This window comes from Nerophis ophidion, linkage group LG26 (genome assembly GCF_033978795.1).
Source record: "Nerophis ophidion isolate RoL-2023_Sa linkage group LG26, RoL_Noph_v1.0, whole genome shotgun sequence".
NCBI classification, from domain to species: domain Eukaryota; kingdom Metazoa; phylum Chordata; class Actinopteri; order Syngnathiformes; family Syngnathidae; genus Nerophis; species Nerophis ophidion.
The window spans coordinates 6,145,859-6,166,942 of record NC_084636.1 but is presented as its reverse complement, the minus strand read 5'-3'; the positions used below and the strand labels follow the sequence as shown (position 1 = coordinate 6,166,942).

At 36.2% G+C, this 21,084-nt stretch overlaps 1 protein-coding gene across 10 annotated transcripts in view; it reads left to right on the top strand.

Annotated features, from left to right (window-relative positions):
- Window positions 1-16,332, top strand: part of kif1aa (kinesin family member 1Aa) — a 132,893-nt gene extending 116,561 nt beyond the window's left edge. For all 10 annotated transcript variants that reach the window (XM_061887869.1, XM_061887865.1, XM_061887872.1 and 7 more), the window contains 7 exons: window positions 1,261-1,410; window positions 1,491-1,562; window positions 1,622-1,743; window positions 3,338-3,493; window positions 3,556-3,748; window positions 3,818-3,936; window positions 9,313-16,332. In XM_061887869.1, coding sequence (XP_061743853.1) covers window positions 1,261-1,410; window positions 1,491-1,562; window positions 1,622-1,743; window positions 3,338-3,493; window positions 3,556-3,748; window positions 3,818-3,936; window positions 9,313-9,355 — 855 coding nt within the window. In that variant the 3' untranslated portion in view covers window positions 9,356-16,332. The remainder of the gene's footprint in view (window positions 1-1,260; window positions 1,411-1,490; window positions 1,563-1,621; window positions 1,744-3,337; window positions 3,494-3,555; window positions 3,749-3,817; window positions 3,937-9,312) is intronic.
- Window positions 16,333-21,084: the final 4,752 nt, after the last annotated feature.

Here is a 21,084-nt window from a genome sequence, read left to right as displayed (position 1 = left end):
ACATAGTGAAACCCAATATCTAATTTTTACATTTAAACCAGTGTGGGTGGCATTGGGAGCAGGTGGGTAAAGTGTCTTGCCCAAGGACACAACGGCAGTGACTAGGATGGCAGAAGCGGGGATCGAACCTGCAACCCTCAAGTTGCTGGCACGGCAGCTCTGCCAACCGAGCTATACCGCCCCACTGCCATATTTATTATTGAAGTCACAAAGTGCATTTTTTTTTTTAAACATGCCTCAAAACCGCAGCTTTGGAATTTGGGACATGCTCTCCCTGAGGGAGCATGAGGAGGTTTGAGGGGGGCCGGGGGGGTGTATATTGTAGCGTCCCGGAAGAGTTAGTGCCGCAAGGGGTTCGGGGTATTTGTCCTGTTGTGTTACGGCACAGATGTTCTCCCGAAATGTGTTTGTCATTCTTGTTTGGTGTAGGTTCACAGTGTGGCGCATATTTGGAACAGTGTTAAAGTTGTTTATACGGCCACCCTCAGTGTGACCTGTATGGATCTTGACCAAGTATGCTTTGCATTCACTTGTGTGTGTGAATTATGTGATCGGGTTGGCACGCAAAGGGAGTGCCTTTAAGGTTTATTGGCGCTCTGTACTTCTCCTTACATCCGTGTACCACTCTGTACGGCTGCGTTTTAAAAAATCATACAATTTTACTTTTTGAAACCGATACTGATCATTTCTGATGTCACATTTCAAAGCATTTATCGGCAGATAATATCGGCAATCTGATATTATTGGACATCTCTACCCCAAACACACATCAAAAGTGGTAAAGGAATGGCTAAATCAGGCTAGAATTAATGTTTCAGAATGGCCTTCCCAAAGTCCTGACTAGAAACGTGTGGACAATGCTGAAGAAACAAGTCCATGTCAGAAAACCAACACATTTAGCTGAACTGCACAAATGTTGTGAAAAGAAGTGGTCAAAAATTCAAGCAGAAGCTTGTGGATGGCTACCAAAAGCGCCTTATTGCAGTGAAACTTCCCAAAGCAAATATGAACATTGCTGTACGTATACTTTTGACCCAGCACATTTTCAGTAGAGCCATAATAAATTCATAAAAGAAGCAACAACTATGTGCTCTAATCACTACATCACAAAAAAATTAAAGTTGTAAAAAAATGATTGGAAACTCCAGACAGCCATGACATGATGTTCTTTACAAGTGTATGTAAACTTTTGAAAATGAAACAAATATAAACGGCTCCGTCAGTCTCCAAAGATGTCTGCTAACAATGATGATGTTTCAGGTGGAGAAGACCAAACATTTCCTCCTGCTGAGAGAGAAGCTGGAGTCCACCCTGCAGGACTCTCACACAGAAGACCCTCTCAGCCACCCGCCGGATGTGGGAGGAGCTTCGGAGCTCGCTAGCGAGAGGCAACGCCAGCTCGCCATGAAGGTTGTGCCTCGCTCCGACTCTCCCCCGTCTGTTGCCATGGGATACGGCGGGTAAATGTGAACCAGTCTTTGTCCCCGCAGTGTCTGCGCCTGCTGTCTCACTCCTTCGACCGGGAGCAGCGCCACCTGTGTGTCAGCGCCAGTGAGAGCAAGGTACTTCCTCCTCAACACCACGCCACTTCCTGTCCCCAGGCTAACACGCCTCTGTGCAGATATCGCAGATGTCCGTCACCACGCTCGGAGACTCCGCCTCCATCTCCGCCCTCAACACCATCACACCCTCCTCCACCTGCCCTTCCCTGGTGGAGGGTTGCTATAGCAACGCTGAACTCAGGTCAGCCCTCAGACACCTGTGTGCTGTATTCTAATAATAATAGATATAATTATATATATGTGTGTATATATATATATATATATATATATATATATATATATATATATATACACATACATGTTAAATCCACTATGGATTGGACTCTCGCTATTAAGTTAGATCCACTATGGAGTGGACTCTCACTATTATGTTAGATCCACTATGGACTGGACTCTCACTATTATGTTGGATCCACTATGGACTGGACCCTCACTATTATGTTAGATCCACTATGGACTGGACCCTCACACTATTATGTTAGATCCACTATGGACTGGACTCACACTATTATGTTAGATCCACTATGGACTGGACTCTCACACTATTATGTTAGATCCACTATGGACTGGACACTCACAGTATTATGTTAGATCCACAATGGACTGGACTTTCACTATTATGTTAGATCCGCTATGGACTGGACTCTCACACTATAATGTTAGATCCACTATGGACTGGACTCTCACACTATTATGTTAGATCCACTATGGACTGGACTCTCACACTATGTTAGATCCACTATGGACTGGACTCTCACTATTATGTTAGATCCACTATGGACTGGAATCTCACTATTATGTTAGATCCACTATGGACTGGACTCTCACACTATTATGTTAGATCCACTATGGACGGGACTCTCACACTATTGTGTTAGATCCACTATGGACTGGACTCTCACTATTATGTTAGATCCACTATTGACTGGACTCTCACACTATTATGTTAGATCCACTATGGACTGGACTCTCACACTATTATGTTAGCTCCACTATGGACTGGACTCTCACTATTATGTTAGATCCACTATTGACTGGACTCTCACACTATTATGTTAGATCCACTATGGACTGGACTCTCACACTATTATGTTAGATCCACTATGGACTGGACTCTCACACTATTATGTTAGCTCCACTATGGACTGGACTCTCGCTATTTTGTTAGATCCACTATTGACTGGACTCTCACACTATTATGTTAGATCCACTATGGACTGGACTCTCACACTATTATGTTAGATCCACTATGGACTGGACTCTCACTATCATGTTAGATCCACTATGGACTGGAATCTCACTATTATGTTAGATCCACTATGGACTGGACTCTCACACTATTATGTTAGATCCACTATGGACTGGACTCTCACTATTATGTTAGATCCACTATGGACTGGACTCTCACACTATTATGTTAGATCCACTATGGACTGGACTCTCACACTATTATGTTAGCTCCACAATGGACTGGACTCTCACTATTATGTTAGATCCACTATGGACTGGAATCTCACTATTATGTTAGATCCACTATGGACTGGAATCTCACTATTATGTTAGATCCACTATGGACTGGACTCTCACAATATTCTGCTGGAGCCACTCGACGTCCATTGCACCGGTGCCCTCATAGGTTTCTCATCGTTATCCCATTGGGTTGAGTTTTTCCTTGCACTGATGTGTCGTTGTGGCTTGTGCAGCCCTTTGAGACACTCGTGATTTAGTGCTATATAAGTAAACATTGATTGATTGATCGATCCATGCTTTTGCAGACCTCCCGCCCTCCGCTCCCGTGCCGTCAGCCCGGCTCCCGACACGCAGCAGGACTCGGGTCCTGACACGCCGCAGGACGCCGACGCCAACAAAACGTGTGAAGACAAACCTCGCATCCGTAGATTTGTCCCCGACATCCAGGAGATCCGAGTCAGGTGAGGCGGCTGTGAGAGTGTGGCCCTCCTCCAAGTCTCTAAAACACAAGCGTTGTCCTCAGCCCCATCGTGTCCAAGAAAGGCTACCTGCACTTCTTGGATCCGCACACCAACAGCTGGGTGAAGCGCTACGTGGTGGTGCGCCGGCCCTACGTCTACATTTACAACACGGAGCGTGACGGCGTGGAGCGCGCCATCCTCAATCTGTCCTCCGCCCAGGTGGAGTACAGTGAGGACCAGCAGGCCATGCTGAAGGTGCGCGGAACATCTCCCACACGGCGGGCTTCATTTTCTAAGGTGTGCACCTGTATCTACTCCATGCAGACCCCCAACACCTTTGCTGTGTGCACGGAGCATCGTGGGGTATTACTTCAAGCCGGCAGTGACAAGGACATGCATGACTGGCTGTATGCCTTCAACCCTCTCCTGGCAGGGACCATCAGGTAAAGAGTAGTCAGTGTACAGCTGCAGTCTGTGGAACGCTCTCCCTGACCACCTGAGGGCGTCCCAGACTGGATGCTTTTAAAAAAGGCTTAAAAACCCTTCTTTTAAAAAAAAAAAGCCTTTTTTTTTTTTAGATATTTACGTGCTAGTTCTAGCTTTTATTTTTATTTATTTTTCAATACACTGAAACACTTTGAGGTTGTTTGCTCAATGTTAAGAGCTTTTTTACAAATAAAATCTATTATCATTATTATTATTATTATTATTATTACAGCTTGTAACAAAAAGGACATGCATGACTTGCTGTATGCCTTCAACCCTGTCCTGGCAGGGGCCATCAGGTAAAGAGTAGTTAGTGTACAGCTGCAGTCTGTGGAACTCTCTCCCTGACCACCTGAGGGCGTCACAGACTGGATGCTTTTAAAAAAGGCTTAAAAACCCTTCTTTTTCTTTTTTTAAAAAAAAAGGCTTTTTTTAGATATTTACGTGCTAGTTCTAGCTTTTATTTTTGATTATTTTTCAATACACTGAAACACTTTGAGGTTGTTTGCTCAATGGTAAGAGCTTTTTTACAAATAAAATCTATTACCATTATTATTATTATTATTATTACAGCTTGTAACAACAAGGACATGCATGACTTGCTGTATGCCTTCAACCCTGTCCTGGCAGGGGCCATCAGGTAAAGAGTTGTCAGTGTACAGCTACAGTCTGTGGAATGCTCTCCCTGACCACCTGAGGGCGTCCCAGACTGGATGCTTTTAAGAAATGCTTAAAAACCCTTCTTTTTTTTAAAAAAAAAAAGCTTTTTTTTTAGATATTTACGTGCAAGTTCTAGCTTTTATTTTTGTTTATTTTTCAATACACTGAAACATTTTGAGGTTGTTTGCTCAATGTTAAGAGCTTTTTTACAAATAAAATCTATTATCATTAATATTTGTATTATTATTATTACAGCTTGTAACAAAAAGAACATGCATGACTGGCTGTATGCCTTCAACCCTCTCCTGACAGGGACCATCAGGTAAAGAGTAGTCAGTGTACAGCTACAGTCTGTGGAACGCTCTCCCTGACCACCTGAGGGTGTCACAGACTGGATGCTTTTAAGAAACGCTTAAAAACCCTTCTTTTTTTAAAAAAAAAAAAAAAAGCTTTTTTTTTTTAGATATTTACGTGCTAGTTCTAGCTTTTATTTTTGATTATTTTTCAATACACTGAAACACTTTGAGGTTGTTTGCTCACTGGTAAGAGCTTTTTTACAAATAAAATCTATTATCATTATTATTATTATTATTACAGCTTGTAACAAGGACATGCATGACTTGCTGTATGCCTTCAACCCTCTCCTGGCAGGGGCCATCAGGTAAAGAGTAGTCAGTGTACAGCTACAGTCTGTGGAACGCTCTCCCTGACCCCCTGAGGGCGTCACAGACTGGATACTTTTAAAAAAGGCTTAAAAACCCTTCTTTAAAAAAAAAAAAGCCTTTTTTTTTAGATATTTACGTGCTAGTTCTAGCTTTTATTTTTATTTATTTTTCAATACACTGAAACACTTTGAGGTTGTTTGCTCAATGTTAAGAGCTTTTTTACAAATAAAATCTATTATCATTATTATTATTATTATTATTATTACAGCTTGTAACAAAAAGGACATGCATGACTTGCTGTATGCCTTCAACCCTGTCCTGGCAGGGACCATCAGGTAATGAGTAGTCAGTGTACAGCTACAGTCTGTGGAACGCTTTCCCTGACCACCTGAGGGCGTCACAGACTGGATGCTTTTAAAAAAGGCTTAAAAACCCTTCTTTTTTTTAAAAAAAAAAGCCTTTTTTTTAGATATTTACGTGTTAGTTCTAGCTTTTATTTTTATTTATTTTTCAATACACTGAAACACTTTGAGGTTGTTTGCTCAATGGTAAGAGCTTTTTTACAAATAAAATCTATTATCATTATTATTATTATTATTATTACAGCTTGTAACAACAAGGACATGCATGACTTGCTGTATGCCTTCAACCCTCTCCTGGCAGGGGCCATCAGGTAAAGAGTAGTCAGTGTACAGCTACAGTCTGTGGAACGCTCTCCCTGACCACCTGAGGGCGTCACAGACTGGATGCTTTTAAAAAAGGCTTAAAAACCCTTTTTAGATATTTACGTGCTAGTTCTAGCTTTTATTTTTATTTATTTTTCAATACACTGAAACACTTTGAGGTTGTTTGCTCAATGGTAAGAGCTTTTTTACAAATAAAATCTATTATCAATATTATTATCATTATTACAGCTTGTAACAACAAGGACATGCATGACTGACTGTATGCTTTCAACCCTGTCCTGGCAGGGGCCATCAGGTAAAGAGTAGTCAGTGTACAGCTACAGTCTGTGGAACGCTCTCCCTGACCACCTGAGGGCGTCACAGACTGGATGCTTTTGAAAAAGGCTTAAAAACACTTCTTTTTTTTTTAAAAAAGGCTTTTTTTTTTAGATATTGACGTGCTAGTTCTAGCTTTTATTTGTATTTATTTTTTAATACACTGTAACACTTTGAGGTTGTTTGGGTAAAATGGGAAAAAAGAGAAAAAATTATTATTCATATATATATACGTATATATATATATAGATATAGATATCTATATTTATACTTTTGTTTTTCTCCTTTATTGTTGACACAATAATATGCATGTCATTGACAATCCTTATGTAAGACAGTAATTTTTTTATTTTTACTCATTCTAACTCATAAAAAAATTCTAGCAAAAGTCAGCCAACAATGGAGACAATGGGATTTCATCTATTCCGCCTATAAAGCGCTCAAAAAAAAAAAACCTTCGTCATGGTTATATACACACACTAAGTATATATGACATATTTACATATTTTGCTCATTTTCAGCATACAGCATATTTGTTATGATCCGCTGCTCGGATCATTCCATATTCGTGTTTCATTCCATTTTTGTATTATAGTCTGCCAATGTTTGCCTTAGTTCCTTGTTTAGTCTGTTACCACGGTTGCTCATTAGTTCTCACCTGCCCTTTGTTTCCCACGCACACCTGTTCCTCTTGATGACTGCCTTATTTAAGCCTGCCCCTTTTGTTATTTCGTCCTCAGTTCCTAATTTGCTCTCATGCAACAAGTGACGACTGTTTTCTAGCTTTCGCGCTACGCTTCGTTTTTCCCGAGTTCTCATGTTAGTTGTTTTGTTTTCCCTTTTTGGGCCTTTGTGCCAAGTGTATATGTTTCTGTTTGTTTCCCTAGCTCCCATGCTAGCGCCATTTGTTAGCCTTTTCTGCCTAGCACCAGTAGTTTTGTTCTTAGCCTCTTAAATAAATCCTTTATTTCTTACCTCACGCTGTGTTCTTGCCAGAGGTGGGTGGAGTAGCCAGAAATTGTACTCAAGTAAGAGTACTGTTACTTTAGAGATTTATTACTCAAGTAAAAGTAAGGAGTAGTCACCCAAATATTTACTTGAGTAAAAGTAAAAAGTATGTTGGGAAAAAACTACTCAAGTACTGAGTAACTGATGAGTAACCTGATTACGGCAACAAATAATGCACAAAAACATAAAAATAGCAATGAGCAAATTCAGAGCCAGGAATATCTCTTAAGCAACTAAAACAATAATATATATTAAATAATAATACATTAAAATAAAATATAAAAAAAATGGCACATTGAGCCACAATAACTTAACAGCACCATAGGCTCAGTAGGCATTCATTGATTTGATTGATTGATTGAAACTTGTAGTAATCGATTGTACAGTACAGTACATATTCCCTACAATTGACCACTAAATGGTAACACCCCAATAAGTTTTTCAACGTTTATCAATTACTTAATAAATGACCAAGTCGAGGTGATCTACCTCATATATACATATACATACACACACATATCATATATAAACACACAAATCATTTATACACACACATATTTTATATATATATATATATATACATACATACATTTATATATATATACATACATTTATATATACAGTATATGATTTATATATTATATATATATTGATTGATGATATTTATTTATTTTGCCGTTTTTGTTGACATGTTAAAGGTGTTTTAATGAATATACGTGCATGTTTAACACATAGATTCCTATCTTTCATGAAGACAAGAATATAAGTTGGTGTATTACCTGATTCTGATGACTTGCATTGATTGGAATCAGACGTCCACGTTTTCAAATGGAGGAGAAAAAAAGTTCCTCTTTTCTGTCTAATACCACATGAAAGTCGTTGGTTTTTGGCATCTTATTTGTCCAGCTTCCGTATTTGTTTTTATACACTTTACAAGAAATATATTGGCGGCAAACTCCGTAGTTTGCTAGCTTGTTTGCGCTGGCTTTCGGAGACTCTTATTTTGTTAACGCAGGCGCGATGGAGCGGCGCTTTTATTGTGAAGACAGGAACTGTGCGATCAGTCTTTAGGCTTTTGACGGGAAGTCCGGTTGAAATAAAAAGTGTCTTTTTTCCTTTACACTTTTGATTGATTGATTGAAACTTTTATTATTAGATTGCACAGTACAGTACATATTCCGTACAGTTGACCACTAAATGGTAACACCCCAATACGTTTTTCAACTTGTTTAAGTCTGGTCATGTGACCGCCTGGCTCTGTTTGATTGGTCCAACGTCACCAGTGACTGCATGTGATTGGTGAAACGCAGGCATGCGTAGATTCTACTTTGAAGCTCTGTCATTAACCAAAACAAACATTAATAGATCGATTAAAAAAAGCAGCGAGTAACGAGCTGAATGTAGATAAATGGAGCGGAGTAAAAGTAGCGTTTGTTCTCTATAAATATACTCAAGTAAAAGTATGTTGCATAAAAACTACTCGTAGAAGTACAATTTATCCCAAAAGTTACTCAAGTAAATGTAACGGAGTAAATGTAGCGCGTTACTACCCACCTCTGGTTCTTGCCCGACGCATCCTTGGAAGAACAAATCCGGCATCGCAATGCCCACCAAACGTCACAATATTATTATTATTATTATAATTATTACCAATTATTATGTTTCGCCACAATGCCCAGCAATATAAAAGTGAGGTCTTTAATCCCAGGAACACCAGACCTACCGTCGAGTATGGTGGTGGTAGTATTATGTCACATTTTCAGTAGAGCCATAATAAATTCATAAAAGAATGAATGTTTTTTTGGTGACCAACAAGTATGTGCTCCAATCATTACATCACAAAAAAAACATTTGTATTTCGTCAATTTCAATGCGTAGAAAAAGACAAACCTATGTTTTTGTCTTCCATGAGGACTGAAGAATGTCCTCCGTGTCCCGGCGCTGATCATGGCATGAGTTTCTAGAATTGTCCGTGACATATTTCTTTGTCCCCCTGCAGGTCAAAGTTGTCCAGAAGACGAGTGGGACAGATGAGGATGTGAGGACCGAGGGCAGGGGGTCAAAGACTTGTACATAGAAAGCCCCGCCCCCTCCCCGCGACCACGAAGGCCCACCCGGCGGCGAGGACGATGCGTCCCTGTCATACGTGTGGTGATGTAGTTGTTGTCATGGGGCATGATTCTCTCTCTCTCTCTCTCGCTGCTCCGCGCCTCTTTTTCTTTACCCGCCTCGCTTATTTATTCCCGCATGGATTTATTTACAAAGACGTTTATATTTCTAAAGTACGGTGCAATTTCTGCACACTGCACTTTGTAAGGAGCTCCTCGCTAATTCACCCCGTCCGTCACTCGCGGGAAAAACGTCCGCTTTCGGTTTGGCCGGGTCAGCAAAATAATGTCATGCAGTGCCTCTCTCTCGCTTCAGTTTGTCTCCAATCCGGGTGTTGTCAGTCTGTGACCTTCACGCTGCGACCTTCGTCTTCTCTTACGTCCAAAAGCCAGACATGTCTAACCCCACCCCCCCGTCCGATTGACCAAGTTAAGGTACCTGACGTCGCGCCCGGTTTGGCGATCACTCCAGCAGCACCGAGAGGAGACTCAGCCAAACCACGAAATTGTCAGGTTGAGTTTACGACGGACCCCGAGATGCAGAGACGGTGGCAGGCATTCAATAGGAAAACATGATTTAATTGAAATACTAAAACATGAACAAACAAAAGGGTACTAACAAAAGGCGCGCACAAGGCGGATAACAAACTTGGCTATGAACAAACAAACTGGAAGCAGGGAACAAAAGACAGTAAGCTACAAACAGCTACCGAATATAGCTTACCGTTACGCTGCAACGACAAGTAGAAATGACAATAATCCAGCATCTGACTGGAGGACAAAACAGGCTCAAATAGTGTCTGGATGATTGACACCAGGTGTGGCCAGGTGCCAATCAGCCACAGCTGAGGGGACACAGCACTCAGGGAGACAAACGGGAAACAGAACCAAAATAAGAGTGCTGACAGGAACTAAAGACGGGAAATACTACACACACAAACAGAGGAAAAACTAAAACACAATCAAACTGTCAGGGGCAACCCTGACAGAAATTGGCAAAAAAAATGTAAAAACAAAACGTTCCAACATGATGTTAAGTAAGGCTCAGCTTCTCTGAAAATGCGCTAGCTTGATGCTAATAAACCTTGGCTTTACTATTGACATGCTAGCTGGCAGGCACAAGACGTTGAAACAACGTTGAGAACTGGTTGAGAATTAAGTCCTGGCGTCAGGCAACTCAAACATAACGTTGAAACAACGTGCTTTTTGACGACGTTTAATCAATGTTGGGTTGTGACGTTGATTTAACCATTGAATTTTGGTCGTTTCCCAACCAATATTCTACAACACAAATACAACAGTGTTTACTTGTGGGTGATATCATGTGCGATACAAGCAGTCCTGCCGAGTCTTTACTTATTTGTGATATTATGTGCGATGCAAGCAGTCCCGCAGAGTGTTTGCTTGTGTGTGATATCATTTGGGATACAAGCAGTCCTGCCGAGTGTTTACTTGTTCGTGATATCATGGGCGATGCAAGCAGTCCTGCACAGCGTAAACACCTCAAAATTAGCCAAAAAGCTAGCATAAAATGTTAGCATGCTAACATTTGCTTATTAAAATGTTTGTATTTTTGCAAGATGGAGACCTGTCTGAAAAAAACAATGATTTTTACGGTTAAATAATCAAAATTTTAAAAAAAATTCTAGCATTAGACATTAGCTTACTAGTGTTAGCATGATAAAATAGGGAACGCTAAGGTAATTCTGAGACGGCGCCAAGTTTCCAGAGCCATGATTTTTAGGTTTAAACATACAAAATTAGCCAAAAAGCTAGCATAAAATGTTAGCATGCTAACATTTGCTTATTAAAATGTTTGTATTTTTTTCAAGATGGAGACCTGTTTGAAAAAACCCATGATTTTTACAATTAAATAATCAAAATTAAAAAAAAAATGCTAGCATCAGACATTAGCTTACCAGTGTTAGCATGATAAAATAGGCACCGCTAAGGTACTTCTGAGACGGCGCCATGTTTCCAGAGCCATGATTTTTAGGTTTAAGCATACAAAATTTGCCAAAAAGCTAGCATAAAATGTTAGCATGCTAACATTAGCGAGTTAAAATGTTAGTATGCTAACAAAAAACCCATGAATTTTTGGGTTAAATAATAAAAAAAAAAATTAAGAAATGCTAGTATTAGACATTTGCTTATTCGTGTTAGCATGATATCATAGGGAACGCTAACGTACTTCTGAGATGGTGCCAAGTTTCCAAAGCCATGATTTTTAGGTTCAAACATACAAAATTAGCCAAAAAGCTAGCGTAAAATGTTAGCATGCTAACATTAGCGAGTTAAAATATTAGTATGCTAACAAAAAACCCATGAATTTTAGGGTTAAATAATACAAAAAAAACTTTAGAAATGCTAGAATTAGACATTTGCTTATTCATGTTAGCATGATAACATAGGGAACGCTAACATACTTCTGAGATGGCGCCAAGTTTCCAAAGCCATGATTTTTAGGTTTAAACCTACAAAATTTGCCAAAAAGCTAGCATAAAATGTTAGCATGCTAACGTTACCTTATTTAAATGTTTGTAATTTTGCAAGATGGAGATGTCACGCCAAATTTCTACAAAAACCTTTCCCCCTGAAGACATTTGGTGTGACAGCCCCTCTAATGCCTGAGGACCCAAATGAGGGTGGAAGGACCTTAAAGCAGCCCACACAGCTGCCTGTTTTAAAAGCATTATAATTGGCTGATTGTCATTGGTGAAAAGTAACGGTGAGGAAAAAATATTAGCATTCCAGCATGCTAACCTTTCAAGCTATTTTTGCTTCGCTAATTTTGCAGCTGTAACCCTTAAGAGTCATATAACTTGGTATTATCACCCCCTCATTGGGGTCCTTCAGGCATTAGAGGGGCTGTCACGCCAAATGTCTTCCGGGGGGAAGACATTTGGCGTGACAGAGACCTGTCTCAAAAAAAAAACATACTTTTTAGGGTTAAATAATCCAAAAATTTTTAAAAATTGCTAGCATTAGAGATGTGTTAGCATGATAACATAGGGAACGCTAACGTACTTCCTAGATGGCACCAAGTTTTCGAAGCCATGATTTTTAGGTTTAAACATACAAAATTAGCCAAAAAGCTAGCATAAAATGTTAGCAGGCTAACATTAGCTTGTTAAAATCTTATCATGCTAACATTAGCTTGTTTAAATGTTTGTAATTTTGCAGGATGGAGACCTGTCTTTAAAAAAAATGGGAGTTTTAGGGTTAAATAATCAAAAACATTTTTTTTTAAATGCTAGCATTCGACTTTAGCTTACATGCTACCAATAGCTTGTTTTAATGGTAACGCTAACCCCTCAAAGCAGAGTTCTCACTTCCTGGCAAACGCCATCTTTAGCACACCTTCTTCCCCGTGCTAACACAACGCTTCCGTCTCGTTCCGCACGCATCTTTTGCGACCCGTCACACTGAATTTTAGCGTAACACACTTCTGCTGCTGGAGTGTTTTGGCAAAACGCACTCGCTGCAAAAGACGAGTGACGGGAAAAAAGTTTTGGGGTTATCAGAAAAATTCTGTCGATTCACTGCACCTTCTTTTTTTTTTTTTTTTGCAAAATGTACTGTTTGGTTTTTACACTGTGCTGCAAAATAATAACATGCATAAGAAGCAATGTGTGATAATATGCTGATTCATGTTTTATTATGCATTGCTGACAAAACACACACAAATATTTCAACAAGTTTAAAAAATATTTTCCGCAAGTAAAAAAAAGATGTTTGCGACTACAAAAAAAAGGTTTTCTTTCATTAAAAAAACGATTTGCAAGTATAAAACCTATTCTCAAGAATACAAGTATTTGCAAGTATTTAAAAACAATCAATTAAAAGAAAGATTGGCTGGTAAATAGAGCTTTTTTTGTGAGAAGATAAATGATTCACAAGTTAAAAAAAAAAACATTTTAGGCAAGAAAAAAACTATTTACAATTTTTTTGCCAGAAAAAAAATAGTTCACAGGTAAAAAAAAATAAAATAAAGATTTGCAAGTATAAACTCATTATTTTCTGCAGGTATAAAAACTGCTTTTTTTTTTCAAGAAAAACAACAATTCGTTAGTAAAAAAAAAAACAATTTTTTTTTGCAAGAAAATAAATGATTCACAAATAAAAACAAAACATTTTATGCAAGAAAAAACCCTTAGCAAGTAGAAAAAAATCATTTTCTGCAAAAAAATTGTTTTTCGACAAGAAAAACAACAATTCGCTAGTATATTAAAACATTCAATTTAAAAGAAAGATTTGCTAGTAAAAAAAAGCTTTTATTTTGCAAGTAAATTCATTATTCACAAGTTAAAAAAACAACACCATTGTATGCAAGAAAAAAACGACTTGCAAGTATAAAAACTGTTTTCGACAAGAAAAAGAACAATTTGCAAGTGTATACATTTTTTTTTCAAAATAAAAGAAAGATTCGCTAGTAAAAAAAAAAGCATTTTTTCGCAAGAAAATAAATGATTCACAAGTAAAAACAAAACATTTCATGCAAGAAAAAACCATTAGCAAGTAGAATAAAAATCATTTTCTGCAAAAAAATTGTTTTTCGACAAGAAAAACATCAATTCGCTAGTATATTAAAAAATTCAATTTAAAAGAAAGATTTGCTGGTAAAAAAAAAGCTTTTATTTTGCAAGAAAATTCATTATTCACAAGTTAAAAAAAAAACACCATTGTATGCAAGAAAAAAACGACTTGCAAGTATAAAAACTGTTTTCGACAAGAAAAATAACAATTTGCAAGTATATACATTTTGTTTCCAAATAAAAGAATGATTCGTTAGTAAAAAAAAAGCAATTTTTTTGCAAGAAAATAAATGATTCACAAGTAAAAACAAAACATTTTATGCAAGAAAAAACCATTAGCAAGTAGAAAACAATCATTTTCTGCAAAAAAAATTGTTTTTCGACAAGTAAAACAACAATTCGCTAGTATATTAAAACATTCAATTTAAAAGAAAGATTTGCTAGTAAAAAAAAGCTTTTATTTTGCAAGAAAATTAATTATTCACAAGTTAAAAAAACAACACCATTGTATGCAAGAAAAAAACGACTTGCAAGTATAAAAACTGTTTTCGACAAGAAAAAGAACAATTTGCAAGTGTATACATTTTTTTTCAAAATAAAAGAAAGATTCGCTAGTAAAAAAAAAAGCATTTTTTCGCAAGAAAATAAATGATTCACAAGTAAAAACAAAACATTTCATGCAAGAAAAAACCATTAGCAAGTAGAATAAAAATCATTTTCTGCAAAAAAAATTGTTTTTCGACAAGAAAAACAACAATTCGCTAGTATATTAAAAAATTCTATTTAAAAGAAAGATTTGCTAGTAAAAAAAAAGCTTTAATTTTGCAAGAAAGTTAATTATTCACAAGTAAAAAAAACAACACCATTGTATGTAAGAAAAAAACGACTTGCAAGTATAAAAACTGTTTTCGACAAGAAAAAACAATTTGCAAGTGTATACATTTTTTTTTCAAAATAAAAGAAAGATTCGCTAGTAAAAAAAAAGCATTTTTTCGCAAGAAAATAAATAATTCACAAGTAAAAACAAAACATTTTATGCTAGAAAAAACGATTAGCAAGTAGAATAAAAATCATTTTCTGCAAAAAAAATTGTTTTTCGACAAGAAAAACAACAATTCGCTAGTATATTAAAAAAATTCAATTTAAAAGAAAGATTTGCTAGTAAAAAAAAAGCTTTTATTTTGCAAGAAAATGTATTATTCACAAGTAAAAAAAACAACACCATTGTATGCAAGAAAAAAACGACTTGCAAGTATAAAAACTGTTTTCGACAAGAAAAATAACAATTTGCAAGTATATACATTTTTTTCCAAATAAAAGAAGGATTCAATAGTAAAAAAAAAAAAGCAATATTTTCGCAAGAAAATAAATGATTCACAAGTAAAAACCAAACATTTTATGCAAGAAAAAACAATTAGCAAGTAGAAAAAAATACTTTTCTACAAAAAAAATTGTTTTTTGACAAGAAAAACAACAATTCGCTAGTATATTAAAAAATTCAATTTAAAAGAAAGATTTGCTAGTAAAAAAAAAGCTTTTATTTTGCAAGAAAATTCATTATTCACAAGTTAAAAAAAACACACCATTGTATGCAAGAAAAAAACGACTTGCAAGTATAAAAACTGTTTTCGACAAGAAAAAGAACAATTTGCAAGTATAAACATTTTTTTTCCAAATAAAAGAAAGATTCGCTAGTAAAAAAAAAAGCTTTTTTTTGCATGGAAAAATAATTCACAGGTAAAAAAAATATATATTTTATGCAACAAAAAAAAGATTGGCAAGAATAAAAAATAATTTTCTGCAAGTATAAAAACTGTTTTCGACAAGAAAAACAATTTGCAAGTATAACATTTTTTTTCAATTAAAAGAAAGATTCGCTAGTTAAAAAAGCTTTTTTTGCAAGAAAAAAAGGATTCACAAGTTAAAAAAACAAACATTTCATGCAACAATAAACTATTTGCAAAATATAAAAACTCTTTTCACCAGGAAAAAAAAACAATTTGCTAGTATAAAAAAACTAAATTTTCTGCAAATACAAAAACTCTTTTCGCCAAGAAAAAAAAACAATTTGCTAGTATAAAAAAACTAAATTTTCTGCAAATACAAAAACTCTTTTCGCCAAGAAAAAAAAACAATTTGCTAGTATAAAAAAAATTAATTTTCTGCAGATATAAAAACTCTATTCGCCAAGAAAAAAAAACAAGTTGCAAGTATAAAAACAATTTTCTGCCCGGAAAAAAAGATTTGCAAACATAATAAAACAATTCTTCAATTAAAAAGGATTCATAAATTTAAAAACATTTTATTCAATTAAAATGATTCACAATTAAAAAAAAAACAATTAAGCAGGTAGAAAATAATTTCCTGCAATAACTTTACTCCTCACCCTGCTGCGGATGGCACCATGCGCAAATGCCAGTAGCTCTTAAATGGCCTCAGCAGCGCCCCTTGTGGTGATGCAGTGGCAATGTGCAGGAAGTTGGGACTTGAAGAAATGGATTAAATACTTGTGAGTCTTTTTTTTATTATTCAATAAAATAGTTGTTATTCTTGCAAATCTTTTTTTTTTACTTGCAAATCGTTTTTTTATGTATTATTTTATTCCCACTTGCAAATGTTTGCGTGCGAGTTGAAATATTTTTGCGTGTTTTGTAGTAACTTTGATCAGAGACTTAGACTCCGAGTCTGACGCCTTTTTTCATTTTGCTGCACTTTTTCTGCACTCTTGAGTCCACTTAATGATTGTAGAAGAGCAGGAACATTTAAACAGCTCCAGCTGGAACTTCCTGACACCTTTCACCGCTTCCGAGGACCAGGTTTGTCCTTTGACCTTTGACCTTTGACCTTGCCGTGCTTCCACGCCTTGCCGTCGTGCGTCCCAGCGACCTCGCCTTGTACATACGGACATGATTGCTGTCAAACTTGTCCTAGAGCCACGCCCCTTTTGCTCAGTCTTTGTGGAGTCAAATGTTTGTCAACACCTCTCATTTGTGGAATAAAACTGTTTCAACACCTCTCATGTGTGGAATAAAACTGTTTAAAGACCTCTCGTGTGTGGAATTAAACTGTTTCAACACCTCTCATGTGTGGAATAAAACTGTTTAAAGACCTCTCGTGTGTGGAATTAAACTGTTTCAACACCTCTCATGTGTGGAATAAAACTGTTTCAACACCTCTCATGTGTGGAATTAAACTGTTTCAACACCTCTCATGTGTGGAATAAAACTATTTCAACACCTCTCATGTGGAATAAAACTGTTTCAACACCTTTCATGTGTGGAATAAAACTTTCAACACCTCTCATGTGTGGAATAAAACTTTCAACACCTCTCATGTGTGGAATAAAACTGTTTCAACACCTCTCATGTGTGGAATTAAACTGTTTCAACACCTCTCATAGTTGGAAATAAACTAAACACCTCCCATGTGGAATAAAACTGTTTAAACACCTCTCATGTGGAATAAAACTGTTTAAACACCTCTCATAGTTGGAAATAAACTGTTTAAACGCCTCTCATGTTGAATTAAACTGTTTAAACACCTCTCATGTGGAATAAAACTGTTTAAACACCTCTCATGTTGAATTAAACTGTTTAAACACCTCTCATGTGGAATAAAACTGTTTCGACACCTCTCATAGTTGGAATAAAACCGTTTAAACACCTCTCATGGTTGGAATTAAACAGTTTAAACACCTCTCATGTGGAATAAAACGGTTTAAACACCTCTCATGTGGAATAAAACTGTTTAAACACCTCTCATAGTTGGAAATAAACTGTTTAAACACCTCTCATGTGGAATAAAACTGTTTAAACACCTCTCATAGTTGGAATTAAACTGTTTAAACACCTCTCATGTGGAATAAAGCTGTTTAAACACCTCTCATGTGGAATAAAACTGTTTAAACACCTCTCATAGTTGGAAATAAACTGTTTATACACCTCTCATGTGGAATAAAACTGTTTAAACACCTCTCATAGTTGGAAATAAACTGTTTATACACCTCTCATGTGGAATAAAACTGTTTAAACACCTCTCATAGTTGGAAATAAACTTTTTAAACACCTCTCATGTGGAATAAAACTGTTTAAACACCTCTCATAGTTGGAAATAAACTGTTTAAACACCTCTCATGTGGAATAAAACTGTTTCAACACCTCTCAAGTGGAATAAAACTGTTTAAACACCTCTCATAGTTGGAAATAAACTGTTTAAACACCTCTCATGTGGAATAAAACTGTTTCAACACCTCTCAAGTGGAATAAAACTGTTTAAACACCTCTCATAGTTGGAAATAAACTGTTTATACACCTCTCATGTGGAATAAAACTGTTTAAACACCTCTCATAATTGGAATTAAACTGTTTAAACACCTCTCATGTTTAATTAAAGTGTTTAAACACCTCTCATGTGGAATAAAACTGTTTAAACACCTCTCATGTGGAATAAAACTGTTTAAACACCTCTCATAGTTGGAAATAAACTGTTTAAACGCCTCTCATGTTGAATTAAACTGTTTAAACACCTCTCATGTGGAATAAAACTGTTTAAACACCTCTCATGTTGAATTAAACTGTTTAAACACCTCTCATGTGGAATAAAACTGTTTCGACACCTCTCATAGTTGGAATAAAACCGTTTAAACACCTCTCATGGTTGGAATTAAACAGTTTAAACACCTCTCATGTGGAATAAAACGGTTTAAACACCTCTCATGTGGAATAAAACTGTTTAAACACCTCTCATAGTTGGAAATAAACTGTTTAAACACCTCTCATGTGGAATAAAACTGTTTAAACACCTCTCATAGTTGGAATTAAACTGTTTAAACACCTCTCATGTGGAATAAAGCTGTTTAAACACCTCTCATGTGGAATAAAACTGTTTAAACACCTCTCATAGTTGGAAATAAACTGTTTATACACCTCTCATGTGGAATAAAACTGTTTAAACACCTCTCATAGTTGGAAATAAACTGTTTATACACCTCTCATGTGGAATAAAACTGTTTAAACACCTCTCATAGTTGGAAATAAACTTTTTAAACACCTCTCATGTGGAATAAAACTGTTTAAACACCTCTCATAGTTGGAAATAAACTGTTTAAACACCTCTCATGTGGAATAAAACTGTTTCAACACCTCTCAAGTGGAATAAAACTGTTTAAACACCTCTCATAGTTGGAAATAAACTGTTCAAACACCTCTCATAGTTGGAAATAAACTGTTTATACACCTCTCATGTGGAATAAAACTGTTTAAACACCTCTCATAATTGGAATTAAACTGTTTAAACACCTCTCATGTTTAATTAAAGTGTTTAAACACCTCTCATGTGGAATAAAACTGTTTAAACACCTCCCAAAGTTGGAAATAAACTGTTTAAACGCCTCTCATGTTGAATTAAACTGTTTAAACACCTCTCATGTGGAAATAAACTGTTTAAACACCTCTCATAGTTGGAAATAAACTGTTTAAACACCTCTCATAGTTGGAAATAAACAGTTTAAACACCTCTCATGTTGAAATAAACTGTTTAAACACCTCTCATAGTTTGAAATAAACAGTTTAAACACCTCTCATGTGGAAATAAACTGTTTAAACACCTGTCATAGTTGGAAATAAACTGTTTAAACACCTCTCATGTGGAATAAAACTGTTTAAACACCTCTCGTAGTTGGAAATAAACTGTTTAAACACCTTTCATGTGGAATAAAACTGTTTCAACACCTCTCATGTGTGGAATAAAACTGTTTCAACACCTCTCATGTGTGGAATTAAACTGTTTAAAGACCTCTCGTGTGGAATAAAACTGTTTCAACACCTCTCATGTGTGGAATTAAACTGTTTCAACACCTCTCATGTGTGGAATTAAACTGTTTAAAGACCTCTCGTGTGGAATAAAACTGTTTCAACACCTCTCATGTGTGGAATTAAACTGTTACAACACCTCTCATGTGGAATAAAACTATTTCAACACCTCTCATGTGGAATAAAACTGTTTCAACACCTTTCATGTGTGGAATTAAACTGTTACAACACCTCTCATGTGTGGAATTAAACTATTTCAACACCTCTCATGTGTGGAATAAAACTGTTTCAACACCTCTCATGTGTGGAATAAAACTTTCAACACCTCTCATGTGTGGAATAAAACTTTCAACACCTCTCATGTGTGGAATAAAACTGTTTCAACACCTCTCATGTGTGGAATTAAACTGTTTCAACACCTCTCATAGTTGGAAATAAACTGTTTAAACACCTCCCATGTGGAATAAAACTGTTTAAACACCTCTCATGTGGAATAAAACTGTTTAAACACCTCTCATAGTTGGAAATAAACAGTTTAAACACCTCTCATAGTTGGAAATAAACAGTTTAAACACCTCTCATGTGGAAATAAACTGTTTAAACGCCTCTCATGTTGAATTAAACTGTTTAAACACCTCTCATGTGGAATAAAACTGTTTAAACACCTCTCATGTTGAATTAAACTGTTTAAACACCTCTCATGTGGAATAAAACTGTTTCGACACCTCTCATAGTTGGAATAAAACCGTTTAAACACCTCTCATGGTTGGAATTAAACAGTTTAAACACCTCTCATGTGGAATAAAACGGTTTAAACACCTCTCATGTGGAATAAAACTGTTTAAACACCTCTCATAGTTGGAAATAAACTGTTTAAACACCTCTCATGTGGAATAAAACTGTTTAAACACCTCTCATAGTTGGAATTAAACTGTTTAAACACCTCTCATGTGGAATAAAGCTGTTTAAACACCTCTCATGTGGAATAAAACTGTTTAAACACCTCTCATAGTTGGAAATAAACTGTTTATACACCTCTCATGTGGAATAAAACTGTTTAAACACCTCTCATAGTTGGAAATAAACTGTTTATACACCTCTCATGTGGAATAAAACTGTTTAAACACCTCTCATAGTTGGAAATAAACTTTTTAAACACCTCTCATGTGGAATAAAACTGTTTAAACACCTCTCATAGTTGGAAATAAACTGTTTAAACACCTCTCATGTGGAATAAAACTGTTTCAACACCTCTCAAGTGGAATAAAACTGTTTAAACACCTATCATAGTTGGAAATAAACTGTTCAAACACCTCTC